This window comes from Lutjanus erythropterus, chromosome 20 (assembly GCF_056507025.1).
Source record: "Lutjanus erythropterus isolate fLutEry1 chromosome 20, fLutEry1.hap2, whole genome shotgun sequence".
NCBI lineage: Eukaryota > Metazoa > Chordata > Actinopteri > Lutjaniformes > Lutjanidae > Lutjanus > Lutjanus erythropterus.
This window is the reverse complement of record NC_139336.1, coordinates 7,723,442-7,738,361: the sequence shown is the minus strand read 5'-3', so window position 1 is coordinate 7,738,361 and position 14,920 is coordinate 7,723,442. Positions and strand designations below refer to the sequence as shown.

Here is a 14,920-nt window from a genome sequence, read left to right as displayed (position 1 = left end):
ATAATAATAATCATGTTTTGGTTTTCCCACATTAAAAAACAAATGAGAGAAAAAAGCAGCAAATTCTCACATTTGAGTTACTGTAACTAGTGAATGTCTGGCTTTTTTGGATAAACTGATAATCAGAAAATAGTAGAGGGCTGTCGCTTTGCAAAGTATGTATTTTCTCCTGAGGGAACATCTCAGACACGTAGGAATGTAGATGAAGAGATACTGGCTGCTTCTCCTGTTTCACAGCTGAGCAATGACATTTTTTATCAAAGGTTTATTAACTTTCAAGACTCAAGGCTAAAACAAAGTAGATAATAAAGTTCTCCTCTCCAATCATGGCAGAGTAGCGAGAAAGTAAAGATACAGAACGCTGTACAGATACTGTACACGGGATAGGTAGAAAGCGAGGTGTTACGTTAAGACATAATTAGGCTGCTGAGCAGTTACCTATGAGCACTGGAACATCCACAAAACAAAAGCAGGACACTCACTGACTGACAATGACAAAGCCTCACCCTGTATACAAGAATACCTGGGGCATTACTGTAATGTGAAACCCATTTTAACTACAGCATAACAAATGTTTGTGCCCATATGAGTTACAAAAAGGATTCAAAGTTGATGTCTATAATGTTGTGTGCTGTGATTATACACGATGAAGAGACAGATCAGAGGTCTTACTCAATGGCAACAAGACCACAATAATGAAGCCAAGCAGACGACAGACTGTAACAAGGCCTCCTCTGTAGTCATATCAACAGCCCTGCTGTGGAGTTGTTTGGCCATGGTCACAGCATGGCTCTATGGAGCACTTTGGTCCAGCCTGAAATAACAACTAGGCTGCTGGATGGACTGCCATGACATATTGCTACAGAAATTCATGGTCACCAGAGGATGAAGCCAACTGATTTTTGTGATCCCCAGACTCGTCCTCCAGCACCACCATGAGGTTAACTTTTTTGGTTTGGAATTAAATATGTTGACAACTACTGGATGGTAGTTGTGTCCTCTATGAGTTTGACATATTTGGTTTAGAGTGAAGTGTGTCAACTATTGGATGGACTGACAGTTAGATGCCATGATTGCATTTTTCTGCTGCTGATCCCAATTGCAAATCATGTATGAGCTATTTCGGACCATACGTGGCCGATCCCAATCATGTTTTGTTACAGGTTCTGGCATCTATATCTAGGCATTTGACTACAGACGCACCGATTGCAATTTTCTTGGCTGACTCCGATTTTTGACCTTATAAGGGTCTGACCTGTCAATTCTGCTTTTGGCGAATTCTGATTTTCAGTCTTTCTAATAACTATAATTGGCACAATACATGAACATTTTTGTAATGAAAAATAAAATAAATAAATAAAAAACGTATTTTATATTATTATATTGATATAATGTAGCAGAGGGGAGCATGATCTTGAGAGATCTCATGGGAAACATGAGTTCACGTGATCTTGTGGAAGCAGATGTAAACAAACCAGAGACAGACGTGGTGCAACAGTCTGTCTGCACGGTGAGAAAAACAAAAGAAGTTAAACAAATCTGAATGACAAAATGTTTGAGGAGACACATCAACACATGTTGTTTATTCTTCAGCCAGAACAGGAGGTGAGATTTTAACTGTCAGAATGTGTGCAGTAGTCTGCTGCTGGCTAACATTAGCCTGAATAGCTAGAAATTGGCAGTTGTTCTGCGAGACCATCAGCTGCTCCATCTCCTTGTATACTGTCTTTTCTTTATCCTGTTCTTTGAAACTGGCATTAACTCCGACTGCATGCACGCATGTGTCTGAGTGGCTGTGACATTTGTCTGTGCTGCTGTGTGCAAGATGTGACCATCATACAGCAAAGAGCTAGATATGCAACGCTGACCACCTGGTCACCAGACTGGGCCAGTCATACTGAAAACCAGCTCCTTCTCTAGTCAGTCAGTACATCCCTAATCATGCGACTGACAAGCACCACATTACCACCGGTCATACTGGTCATGTGATCCGTACCGCGGGGCTGAGCTCATTACCATCATTAGGGTTATTGCCATGATTGATGCCATCATCCATCATGGTGGCTGGTTATCAACCACTGAGCCCTCTACCATCGTAACATCCCGATTTAAAAAACATCTGTATTTGAGGTAGTGTGTCTCCTCAGAATGGCCATAAAGTTGTTGCCTAAGTTCATGACATGTGGGAGAGAAAATTAAAAGAAGCTGTTGTTGCTGGCCATTGCACTATGTGTCCATGACATGTTTATCATTTTCTCTTTTAAACACAACCAACTTACAGACATTTGGTGCCTAAATGAAAACTTTAAGACCCAGCAACTATATCATCATCCATCGCAATGTTTCACCATGGACGTCATCATATTCCAATGTGGTAGACATTACCCAACACTATTAGCCAACACACTGTAACCTATACTGTACATTTACTGCCAGACTTAGAGCATACTGCTCTGCTCTGCTAGCAGCACCATTACTCTCAGTCCACTGCTTGCTTCCTCTCCCTCACTTGCTTGCAGCACACAGCCCTATAAATCCAATAAAACATAATTATTTGGCCAGTTGTGGGAAACAGCCATCCTGCGGGAATATGTTGTTTTGTCACTGCATAAGAAAAAATACATATCATCACAGCCCTATCTATATCTACTGCCACTACAGATAAGTTTGACTGATTTGTAGGGTATTGGGAAGTCCACTAGGTTGCAACAAAACCTGGACTATAAATGCTCTGTGACTGCACAGCTCCACATGCATGTGTGTGTTTATCTACCTATCTTTCCACCAGAAATTATTTCACTAGCAAGGTGTTTTGGAAATATTGAGCATATGAATAGATAAATAGTTTAATCACAGGAGTACCATCAGCTTCCAACAAGTTTGGATCGTGTGTTTTCGATTCAGTCTATAGTCAGGTGGCAGCGCTGGTTTGCAAGGTTAAAAAAAAAAACTTCAGGGAGTCAAGGCAACACTGGGTAACTGATATTGAAATCCTTTTGGGGTGAAGTGCTACTTTAGGTTACTTAGCATGCAACGACATCAACTCAGCTAAGAAGTGTCTCAAGAGTTTTGTGACATCGATTGGTTCTCACAATCGGCAACTAGAAAGCACTCATCCCCATTGGTGATCAATCATTGTGGGGCCTACCTTTTGGGTATCTGTCAACAGCAATCTATACTAATAAATTTACTTAGTTGTTGCCTAATTAATCTGAGACACCTAATTTCTCACAAGCTTGTTGATCCCAATAGCCTACCGAAGGTCCTGATTCAAAACCATAGCTGATAAGCTGAAATCGCTGATGTGGTGCGAACAGCTTATCAATGTTGGAGTTGTTTGAACACCAGCAAAAACTTGATTGTTCAGTGGTGTTACAGAGAAAAGGTTTTCCCCTTACAAATTATCTTTGGCTGAGGACAGACACCAGCTTGCAGAAAGCACTTTAACCAGACAACAGCCAAGTTTCATTTTGGAATAACAAGGTACAATCAAAAAAAGGATCCAATCCATTCATATTCATTAATATCACCTCACAACATCTCTAATACGGACTTATTCCGTCATGGAAAAAGATCATACCAGTGTTTCGCACATTTTACTGAACTTGAGACTGTGATGCACTGTATACCACATCATTATATCCACCAGGTGTAGGAGGACATTTGATCGTGTTTGTGCATGTGTCCATCTGCAGCTAACCTCTACTAACCTATACTACTGGACCCATCAGCCTAATATTTTCTGTGCTACCTCTCATGGCTGCATTGACAGGGCTCAACAAGAAAGACTGCCCACTTGCCTGGGGGCAAGTAAAATGCTACGTCAGGCTATTAAACCTAGCAAATCACTTGCCCAATTAGGCAAGTCTTAAAAAAAAGAATTAAACACAACATGTCTAATGCAAGGGCTCGCACAGACATGCCCAGTCAAATTCAGCAAATACTCCTAACTTCAAATAACTGTAAACAGTCCACTTATGCTCAACTGAGAGCTTGTGCAGGCTCGTAAATTAGCATAATTAACCCCTCAATAACACCATATAAGGCCCCACTTCCTTATATGTTCGGAGTTTGACATTCTGGTTCAGGTGATAACATAAGGGTCATAAAGCAAAATCAGTCATTTTAATAGTGTCAGCAGTAAAATCAAGGGATCTGCTAAAACAAAGAATGGCAAAATGAGTGCTTTTAAGGCCATGTTACCTGAGGGTCAAACTAAAATAAAAGGGAAAAAATGTCTCGATATGAAAATGGCTTCAATGAAAAGAAAAAAACACCTCCTCAAAGCAAGGGGCGATCAATTACTGCAATGGGAGGAGGGAGCCAAGAAGAAGTTTCCATTGCTGAGACAGAGGACACAATAAGGGAGGATGTCCCCATGGACAGCAACTTCATAAATCTACATTTGAAGATATACGCCGATAAACCTGACAGTAGGCAATAATACATTATTAAATTACTGATGATAGGCTGACTTGAAATCAGTCAAACAGAATAACGTCAACATAACTATGAAGTGCGAGTTATTTTTCAGACTCAAAATGTCTTCAAACTAATGACATATAAGGTCATGAGTGAAAAACTTTGGTTTTGATAACAGCAGGCTAACTCCACGAGTCCTTCAACAGATCTGGATCCTCGTAAATTGTGTCTGCATCCGAAAGAAAATTCAAAATACGAGAAAACTGGTGAATGCAACAAGTCCATCTAAATCACTCATACACACAAGTTAAGAACAAATCTGTTTGTACGAATGGTTCTTGCATGAGGCCCATTGTTTTTTTCAGCAGATGATGATGGAAGTACCTTAGGGATGAGTAATCTTGCTTCCTCTCACCTGTATTGCACATGCGCAGTAACATCTGAGCACTTGCAAAAAAAATGTCGACAGGTAAAGACGATGTTAATGAGCTGAAGCACAAGCAAGAATTTCAACTATCCTGAAAAAGGACTTAAGTTGGGCAGCGTTAGAAGATTATGGGTGAAACTCCAACTACGTATTGCACAGTTTGCCGCAAATCTGAGCGCAAAGCAAATAAAATGGGGTCGTTTTTCAAAGGCACGTCAAGGGCCCTTTAAATGTTGCTAAAGTATCATGACAAGAACCAATAGCATCTCACTTGTACGGCAGTTAGGAGGGCTGGGTAAGAACTCCTCTTACGAGGTCTTGCCGGTGCTTGGACGAAACATGAGGCAGGCAGTTATTAGTTACTAGGTCCTATTTGTTGTTTTTTGATAATTGCTATCAAATAAAACAATTTGAATAGGGGCAATTAAAACTGACTTTGGGCAAATGGATTTCTGACCCATTTGCCTGACCAGGAGAGTGAAAGAAGAAGATGACATTGAAAGTTGAACCCTGAGTTGACATCCATAGAAAAATTTGGTCTCATCTTGATTTGGAGTATCTGAAGTCCATACCCAGTATGTTATGATCCACATAAGTAGCGCATGATACCAGATTTTAAAAAATCCCCATTTTTGTTATTTTCACCATTTTGACTATAAGGAAGCCAGAAGGAACAACTGAGGGGGATTCCGCTCTTCTTTGTTTGGCAGTAGTCTGGGATGTAGGGAGGGATCTTATTTTGTGTGGTCTGTTACAACATTGGACACTGTGTCTGAAGTTTGACTCCTGATAGCCTGTCTTCTCTGCTTTCACCTTGATAATGTAACATGCATATTGTCTCCTCCTCTCCCCATTACTCTCATCATAACACACTGGACACACAGTCTGGCCTGCAATCCCAGTTCCCCACCCATATGACCCCAGACACACCTGGCAGAGATCTCTACCAAGTGTGCTGTTCTAGTTCACTCATGCCTTTCAGTCCACTGAAGTGCATTTGAAACAATAACTGGCTGTTAAGATAACTGATTACAATGACAGTAATGACAGACACAACCCACAATGCAGGTCATTTAAGATGCAATAGTGTTTTCTTTGCCCTATCAGTGTTGGCTGGACATTTTATAAGGGTGAGCAGCACGTGCAGGTTGAGCAACACTTGTCTTCATTAAAGACAGGCAGGCTTACATCTAGTGGGTGCATGTAGTGCATTGCACTGGACCCTTTCCACTCAGTTACGCCCTATCTGTCAATATAGCACTGTAAAACTATAATCTTAATAATGACATACAAGGATCAATTTTGGAAACTGAACTGATTCAGAGTTGTTGAGGATAGAAATTGCAATTCTTATGCTAGTTGATTTTCTTCCAAAGCCCTTGCAATCAATCAAATTGCATCATATCAACTATACCTGATGATGTAGGGATCTGTTTAATGAATGGTACTGGTCTTACAAATTTTTTGCAATGTCTGAAAATATTTGTGATAATTTTTTGATTGTTACTAGGGATGTCTCGATCCGATCATTTGATCAGAAATCAGGGCCGATCACGTGATTTTCAAATGAGCAGAATCGGGTGGAAATTATCAGATTTAACCTTACAAAACAACAAGCATGGCCATGTTCACGTTTTAAATTCATCCTGAGGTACAAAGAGATTGTCAAATGGAATGACAATGGCTTAGTTTTAATTTTATTAAGTTCCACAACATCAATATTCATTGCTGCACAGACGGAAAAAACACCGTAAACATCGCAATTTATGGCAGGCAGGAATTCAGACAACATAATAGTAGTGAGCTGGTAGTTAGTAGGCTAACGCAGGGCAAACGTGTCACCTTGGGACAGCGAAAATGTCTGCAGTTTGGAGGTATTGTAAACTGGACAGCGAAGGCAGTGCAACAGCCACTTGTAATGTGTGCAAATTGGGCATTTCGCATGGTGGAAATGTGGATGTGTTCTCTTTTTTTCTTCTTCTTATTAATGCATTGCTGAAGTATCGGATCGGGACTCGGTATCGGCAGATACTCAAAATCAAATGACTTGGAATCAGGGGGCATCAGGACATCCCTAATTGTTACACATAGCCTTGTAGCAGCACCATTATATCCATATAATTCTTGGGAGATGTGTGAGAAGACCTGACATTAGCAGGCTGGTATCTGTCATATGGCCATTTCACCTCAAAAATGTTCATCAACTGCAGGAGTCCACAGCACTGCTTGACATTCAACCAAGCCTCTTCTGCTGCTGTGTCTCCTGTCTCAATGCACACATGAACTGAATGCTCAATGAAACCCATACATACACACTGTACACCAAGAAACCAGGAAATTAGAAACACCTGTGCAAAGTAATGCAAAGCTATACAGGCACCCTGTACTCAATACGACCTTACCTCAAACAGAACTCTATTGCATTTTGTTGATTATGATAATTATTGGTTTGCTGATTTGTGTCATCTGCATAATGGAGTATTGTAGACGCAGCTGAGGCTGGACCTGAACTTTTATTGTGAAACAACTTGTTGTTAATATCCTGCTAATCATTCTCTGGGTAGCCATCTGCTATCAGTGTGAACAATGCAAATGAAGTCTGTTGAAACTAGGGCTTCACACAGGAAGTAAAATGTTTTCCTCTTTCTTTGTCATTTCAAGTAGTGAAATTAACAATACAACCTCAATCACTAACACACATTTCAACTATCCTCAAAGACGAGCCTTAATTTGAATAAACTGACCTATCGGAATAAAGTCCTCGTCATAACATAACTTGTACATGGAATTTATGATGCTGTTAAACTGCTGCTAGACCACCTTAACCACCAGGCACCTGTCTCCCTTTGTGTGCAGCAAGTGGGAGAGCAAACAGTCTTTTGACAGCAGTGAAAATGTTGTGTTTGAAAGGCTAAACGCCAACAAATATGGACTGACACAGACCATTTTGTTAGAGAAAACCATGTTGTGAATTTTGAAAGTAATTACATGCATCTCTTTTCAATAAATTTTGACCTTTGGACTTCACCATGCTCTGGAGTTACTGGAAATGTTTGGATTACATGTGTCAGAAACAATCCTAAACAGCCACCACTGGACTGTAATTCTATCTAATCTAATATCAGTCTAGTCTAATCTTTCTCTGCAACTGTACAGAAATAACGGGTTTAACCAGAATGAATAGACATGCAAAAAAGAAAAAAAAGCTGCACTTAACTACAAGTCGGTTTAGAATTCAAATGTCATGCTATTGTTATTAGCATTATGAACAAAGCGTCTAACTATTTGGTGCAGCCCTCTGCAGAGACAAGCTGCTGTTAAGTTTTTCAAATGTAATTTTTCAGTGCTTTGAGCACAATGAAAATATATTCAAAGAAATTCAACATTATCAACCAATTAAATCAAAACAATCTGCATGGATAGATACTAGGTATGAACCCGAATCCAAACAAGTTATTCAGGAAAGCACAAGTAATGCAATGGAAACATATTTCATCTATCCAAAGTTGCTCATTATTATTCAGAAAAAGTCAGTTCCCCCGATTACCTGGGTATAGCTAAAAAAGGTCTTATCTACCTTCCTTAGTTATTCATGCACCAAGATTACTGAACTGAAGGGTATTTTGTATACTTGTATATCTGCAGTGTTTCTATTTACAATGCAGAACAGAATCTTTGGATTTATAAAACCTTTTGTCAGTATCTGATTTTTCACAATCCCCAAGTCAAAGAGTGGTGGACAGTTCAGAAAAAGTTTAGCTTAAAAATAAAAAGAAAGAGAAATATGAAAAGCAGGGTTTAATATTGTGGATATATGTGTCTTAATTAATTATATATCAATATTAAATCATTTTGATCCTGTCATTATAAGCACAACAGTTGCCTTGCTAATGAATATTATGTTGAAAAAATACAATTGCATAACTTCCTGCATATACCATGAGCACTTCTGGTCATCTATCAACATACTATATACAGAGACAGATAATTTATTTGGTTGAACAGATACATGCCATAGGAATTTCACACTAATGCTTCGAATAAAAAAACATTTCAAACAAATGACATGTCTGTGCACTAGAGCTGTGTATTGGCAAGAATCTGGCGATATGGTACATCTCACGACACAAGAGTTAGAATTCAATGTACTGCGATATATGACGATACTGTAGGCAAGAGGATATATAGCTACTTCATAATCCAATTTTAGGAAAGCTGACATTGTATTAAGAACAAAACAAACTACATATACAATTTGAGTAAAAAAAAAAAAAATTTAATGTAATCAGGGAAACTAGGTAACAGCACTGATATCTTGCAGTGCTATTTAAACACAAAATGCAAAATTAAGTATTGACATGACTCTTTGCATGAATTACGATATCACGATACAGTGTTTTAAGAATCGACACGGTATCACAAATATAATGTCGAAATACTCCATATTTTCTTACATCCTTACTGTGCACCTCCACTAGTTACCACTAAAAATAAAAATATGCTTTTAGTAATTAAGATGTGAATTGATCCTTTAAGGGCACCCACTGTATGTATGTGTCACATGCACCAACCTATCACAAGCAGACAAGACAAAGTTGTGAGTGCAAAGGAAGTGACTGCATAGCTCAGTGCCCCACACCTTTCTTTGCAACACATCAGATACTCTGAGCACTGCTGAGCAGAGATCATCTCAGCGCTGTTCGAGCGACCTCTGCCGAATAACACTGGACCCTATCTCTGACAAAAAGAAAAAGAAACAAAGACTGAATGTCTGATACATTTGTACACTTTAGTGCTATTATAGGCAAGCGATCGGCTCGATCGGCCCACCTTTATTTGATGAAACCTTCTTAAAACGCCAACAATGCAACTTGTTACAGCCAAATCTGGACTGGTTCACTCCGACTGAAAGCCATGACAGTAACTGCAGACAGATAACAAAAGACAAGCCTGTGCCAGGAGGATAATGCCTATTAACAGCTTAATATGAAAAAATCATCATGCAAAAAGCTACAAACCCGGTTTGTTTACAGCGGGAGGTTGTAGGAGCACCGCCAATGTTGCCTTCATTTGACTGCATCAATTATCATGTAGCTAACAGACTTCACATCATAAAGAAACAGAACAATATCAACAGATCATTTAGTCGTATTAGTGCATATTACACAGAGACTAACCACTCTCATTAAAAGAAGATGTTAATCTCAAGAATCAGTTTTTGGTGTGGATTTGACAAAGTGTGCACAGTCTGCTAACTAGCACGGCTGCTAGCGGCTAGCTAAACATCAGTGTGGCTACAACCTAGCCACCAGGAAGCCGGTGACAGACAATACAGCGAAAACCATGAATAATATTGGCTAAAAACGCGTGCATATGTATCCACAGTTTATTTTGAACCGCTAAAGCTGGACACAAGCAGGACAGTGACGTGAACCTGGACCATGAATGATCAAACTCCAGAGAGGACCCCACAACGCGCCAGGACGAATCATACAGGTTCCGGGGTGCAGCATCTTCCTGCACATTCAATTGCCCTCCGGTCCAGCACAAAAGCAAGAGACTCCAAGCTGGCAGCGGGCAATTTACGACAAAACCACGCATCCGCACCGACAGTTCGTCCGTTTAAAGGGTTGTCTCTGGCTGCCGGGGCGAAACACTTTTTCCAAGGCCCGTAAAACAGTATGAAAGTAAAACAAGCGCGAGGTAGATAGGGCTCACACACTCACCTCGGGTCCAACCGAAGCCATGGTGCCTGAACGTAAACCCCGCCCACCCGCGATTACGTCACATTTATTGATTCGCAGGCGGCGTAATACCACACCTGAGTATGATTGACAATAATATTAATATTCACAAAATAATGATAACAAGTCTTCAATGTTAAGATCACAGAAATGTGGATTATGTGATCACACTAATTAATGCAATCAGAACAGAAGTTCTCAATGTTTTCTCAACTAAAAAAAATGTGGGTTTCTGATTATTTTAAATAAGCCTTGTATAAGGCCTATAAAATGTATATAGTGTGTATAATAAAATGAAAGGTCTAGCATTGGACTTAAATGTGTTAGAGAGAGCTAGTTTAATGGGTGACATGCTTGACTGGTGAGACTATTTTAGATTTCAAAATTCAGATATTATTTGTTATTAATTATGGAGCCTTTTATAAATACTACTATTACTACTGCAACAACTACAACTATTACTAATACTATTAGTAGTAGTACTACTAATAATAAGTCTATTTTATATCATGATTTAAATGAATGAATCTGAAAATCTCTCATAGACGCCTGGACACCTATTTGAGACCACTGAAATGAAAGTATAGAAGACAATACAGTAAGATAAGATAAGACAAACTGTATTGATCCCAAACCAGGTGCAGCTCAAGAGTCAAAAATATAGGTAGAAAAACCACAATACTGTACAACGACAATAGAAATAGAAAGATATGTAAACTATACCTTTCACTTGTACAGATATATGGATAACTGGACAGAATACATTGTAATACACATATGGTGTGTAGCATTATACTCAAGAAAAAATGCCTTGTGAAATGGATAATTGCAGAGAGATTGGCCTGGATACAAACAGAACATTCAAAGGATGGTTTAACATACATAAATTTAATGGCACATGATGATTGCACAGTATAGATCTAAAGAATATACTGTATGTATAGATATACTAGACTTAGACTGAACATCATTCAAACAGACAAAGAGACATCTAGAATACATAAAGCTGTCACAGTCATCTTTTACAAATTTTAAAAAGATACATCGACTATCCAAATGCAAACAACTGTTGTCCCACCACCAGACATGAGATTGGAATCAGTCAACAGAGACTGACTGACAGGTCCTCTGATCCAAAGATAAATGATGCTCTGAAATGTGTTTTTTCTTTCTTGTTTTACCTCAGTGATTTTGGTAAACAAAGTCATGGAATAGGACAGCAAGATTTTGGAACCCAGCTGCAGAGATTTGTTCCCGTTCTCTCACAAGAGCATTAGTAAGGTTGGTCGGTGATGTTGGGCGATGAGGCCTGGCTCGCAGTCGGTGACGGGGTTGACACTGTGGCGCTGTGCAAAACAGTCACGTTCTTCTGCATCAAACTGGGCAAACCAGTTCTTTATGGACCTGCATGGCTTTGTGCAGAGGGACATTGTCATGTTGAAACAGGGCGGGTTTTTCCCCTAAATGTTGCCAAATAGCTCAAGGTGTACTATTTTCTAAATAATTCATTGTATACTTTCATATTAAGATGTCCCTTCATTTGAACCAAGAGCCCCAAATGATCTGAAACAGACACAGACAAGAATAAGACAGGTCCATTTAACCACTGAAGAAGGTTGAATCTATATTATTATCACATCTGCTCAGTGTAGACCTGGAAAAAGTAATGCTAAATTATCCCAACACATCAAAGTAGGGAAAGACACACAAAAAATTGTCAAAGAAAGATGTCTTAACCAAGGGGCTAAGGACACGTTTTGAACGTTGTTTCAAATATGAGTCCACCTGTGAAAATCAATGGCTCCAGAATGTATCATATAAACTGTAATGCCTCTTTTCAGAAACAACATAATATGATGAATATTTAGATTCACCTTAACTTTGGGAACAGCAGTTAACAAAACTATCTCACCACATGTTCCAATATAGTGGCTCTTCTGGTCCTTTCAACTACGTGTATCACATGACTGTCTCCAGCAGTTGCAGTTTACCCATTCGTCACAGATTTATACACATTTTCATTTTTCTGATCACAATCTCGCCTGTGTTGACTTAAAAGCTAAGAAATGGATTGATTGAATTTGAAAGGGATTTATCATTTATATTTATTTAGATTAGTGAAATAGTTGGTTAATGAATTTTAATTGATTAGAGACAAAAGGGAAGCCAAAGATTAGAGAAATGGACTGAGCAAAATAAAAGCATGCAGGAAATTAATGTAGTTACTTTCTTTCTAGTAGAAAGGAAGATTTTTTTGTTTGTTTTTTGTTTTTTGTTTTTTTTTAGTGCCATCTAATTCTATTACACTGGAGAGAAGGCAGAAATCTCTATTGCTGATATCTCCAAAACTAGGCAACTCGCACCAAAACACTACAGATAGATGAATAGAACGAAAGGCCCAAGGAAAAATATGTATTTGTGATTATTTGGGTGAACTATCCCTTTAAAACAAGATGTGCTAAGTTGCTGTACACCTAAATCATGGAGGTAATGGGAGAAAATAATGTTTACAGCAACTGGTAGCTTGATAGATATATATAGAAACATATGAAGATACTGATACTGGTTTGTATAAGAACATACAGTTTATAGACTGTACTTTTTATTTTTTTTGCACAGAAAAAGACACAAACTCCACCACCACATTAAGGTGGCTGGGTTTGTGTGTTTTTGTGATCCTGGGAGCTGTGTTGTCTGGTGCATTAGCCCCTGATAGCGTGCTCATTGGAGAGGAGACCCCGGAGTAGACCCAGGGATTACATATCCCACCTGGACTGAAAACACCTTGTGATTCCCCTGGAGGAGCTGGAAAGCCTTGCAGGAGAGAGGGACATCTAGAAAATCATGTTTAATCTGCTGCCACCATGTCCTGACCCCAGACATGGGGAATAAAATGAATGAATGGATGGATTACTTTTCATGGATGGTATATAGACCATTATTACAAACATTTTGGCATTCAGTAGGAAAAGCCCAAGTGTAAATAATGAAATGAATGCTGGCTGAATTCCATTTAGTCACTTCAGTTTGAGGACCCTGGTACTATGTGTATACTGTTGTATATATTGTATACATATTCTTATAATTTTACACTTCTTATTTTGTTGTTTCTCTATATTGTTGTATAATAGACTTATTCTTATTTTTACATACTTAGTGGTTTTATTTCTATCAATAAAGTATTTCTGATTCTGAATTTGCTGGTATCAGGCCTGATCACCCACAGATGTCCTTCTTTGCTTAGTCTAGTACCTCTGATGACAGTCTTACATTCTCCAAATAAAATATATATATTCCTCTCACCTGTGTTTATGTCAGATGCCTGTTTAATTTGCTCTCTTTGTTCAGTTCTTCATGACTGGAGTGAAACTAACAACTTTAAATAGTTGAACAGTCCTTTCTAGAGGCAGCACATAGCCTGATATAAGGTTGAATTGCCATTTCCATATTCAGAGCAACAGTCAAGTTGACAGACAGTTTAAACACACAGTATAGCCACCACCTGTATAATTTTAAATGCACTCAGTGCACTCTGTGAAATATTAATTCACATGAATAAATTGAAACTTAGCAGCATAGCAGTACAAAGCACATTAGATTGATAAAAATGACCAGGGCAGATTTTTAGCTTATGGAAAACATATTAGAAGTTTTCATATTTATATCTCAAGTTCATTCAGGGAAACTAATTCATGCATTTGCCTCAATCAGGTTGGAGTAAGGTAGGCTAGTATAGTTTGCTTTTATGTTGAACACATGATTTCTACTCATAATATGGTATTTTGAGTGTGGTTTTGCTACTTTTATATAAGCTAAGGATGTTAATTCTTCTTCTACCACTTTACAATAATACTTTTCCTTCCACCACTGCTCACTGTCTTTGACTGGACCAGATCTCTGCAGATGATCAGGTGATGTTTTTAAACTGTAACTAACAGGATCCAGGTCTGCTGAGAGGGTGTTTTGAGTTAGGCTACTTGTGGTCTGTTTGCTGGAACAAACAGCCTGGTGACATGAAATCTGTCACAACTGTGTCCACATTAAAGGAAGCAGCAAAGCAAAGCAATCTGAACCCATTTCTATTTTCTATTATTAGTTAGTCAACCCTGTATGTGTCTGTTTGTTTGTCCATGTCCATTTTTTTCCTCATTATACTTACATGCTTTTACTAAAATAACATGTTCAATCAGGACTTGCATGGTATTAGTGAAGTGTTAAAAATATTCAATGCATAAAATGCCCCCCATGACTGTCATATAATTACATATTATATTATTATTATTTAGGTATTAATGTAAAAGCAGTATTTTACTGTAGCTGGTTGAGG

General features: G+C 38.6%; 1 protein-coding gene across 2 annotated transcripts in view; it reads right to left on the bottom strand.

The window, feature by feature from the left end:
- The window catches only part of ehmt1b (euchromatic histone-lysine N-methyltransferase 1b), a 37,639-nt gene extending 27,022 nt beyond the window's left edge, over positions 1–10,617 (bottom strand). Inside the window, exon 1 of one of the 2 annotated variants that reach the window (XM_084745555.1) lies at positions 10,576–10,617. In XM_084745555.1, the coding sequence (XP_084601681.1) occupies positions 10,576–10,596 (21 nt within the window). In that variant the 5' untranslated portion in view covers positions 10,597–10,617. Of the gene's footprint in view, positions 1–10,283; positions 10,308–10,575 lie in introns of those variants that run through there. The other variant, XM_084745556.1, reaches the window with a different exon arrangement.
- Positions 10,618–14,920: the final 4,303 nt, after the last annotated feature.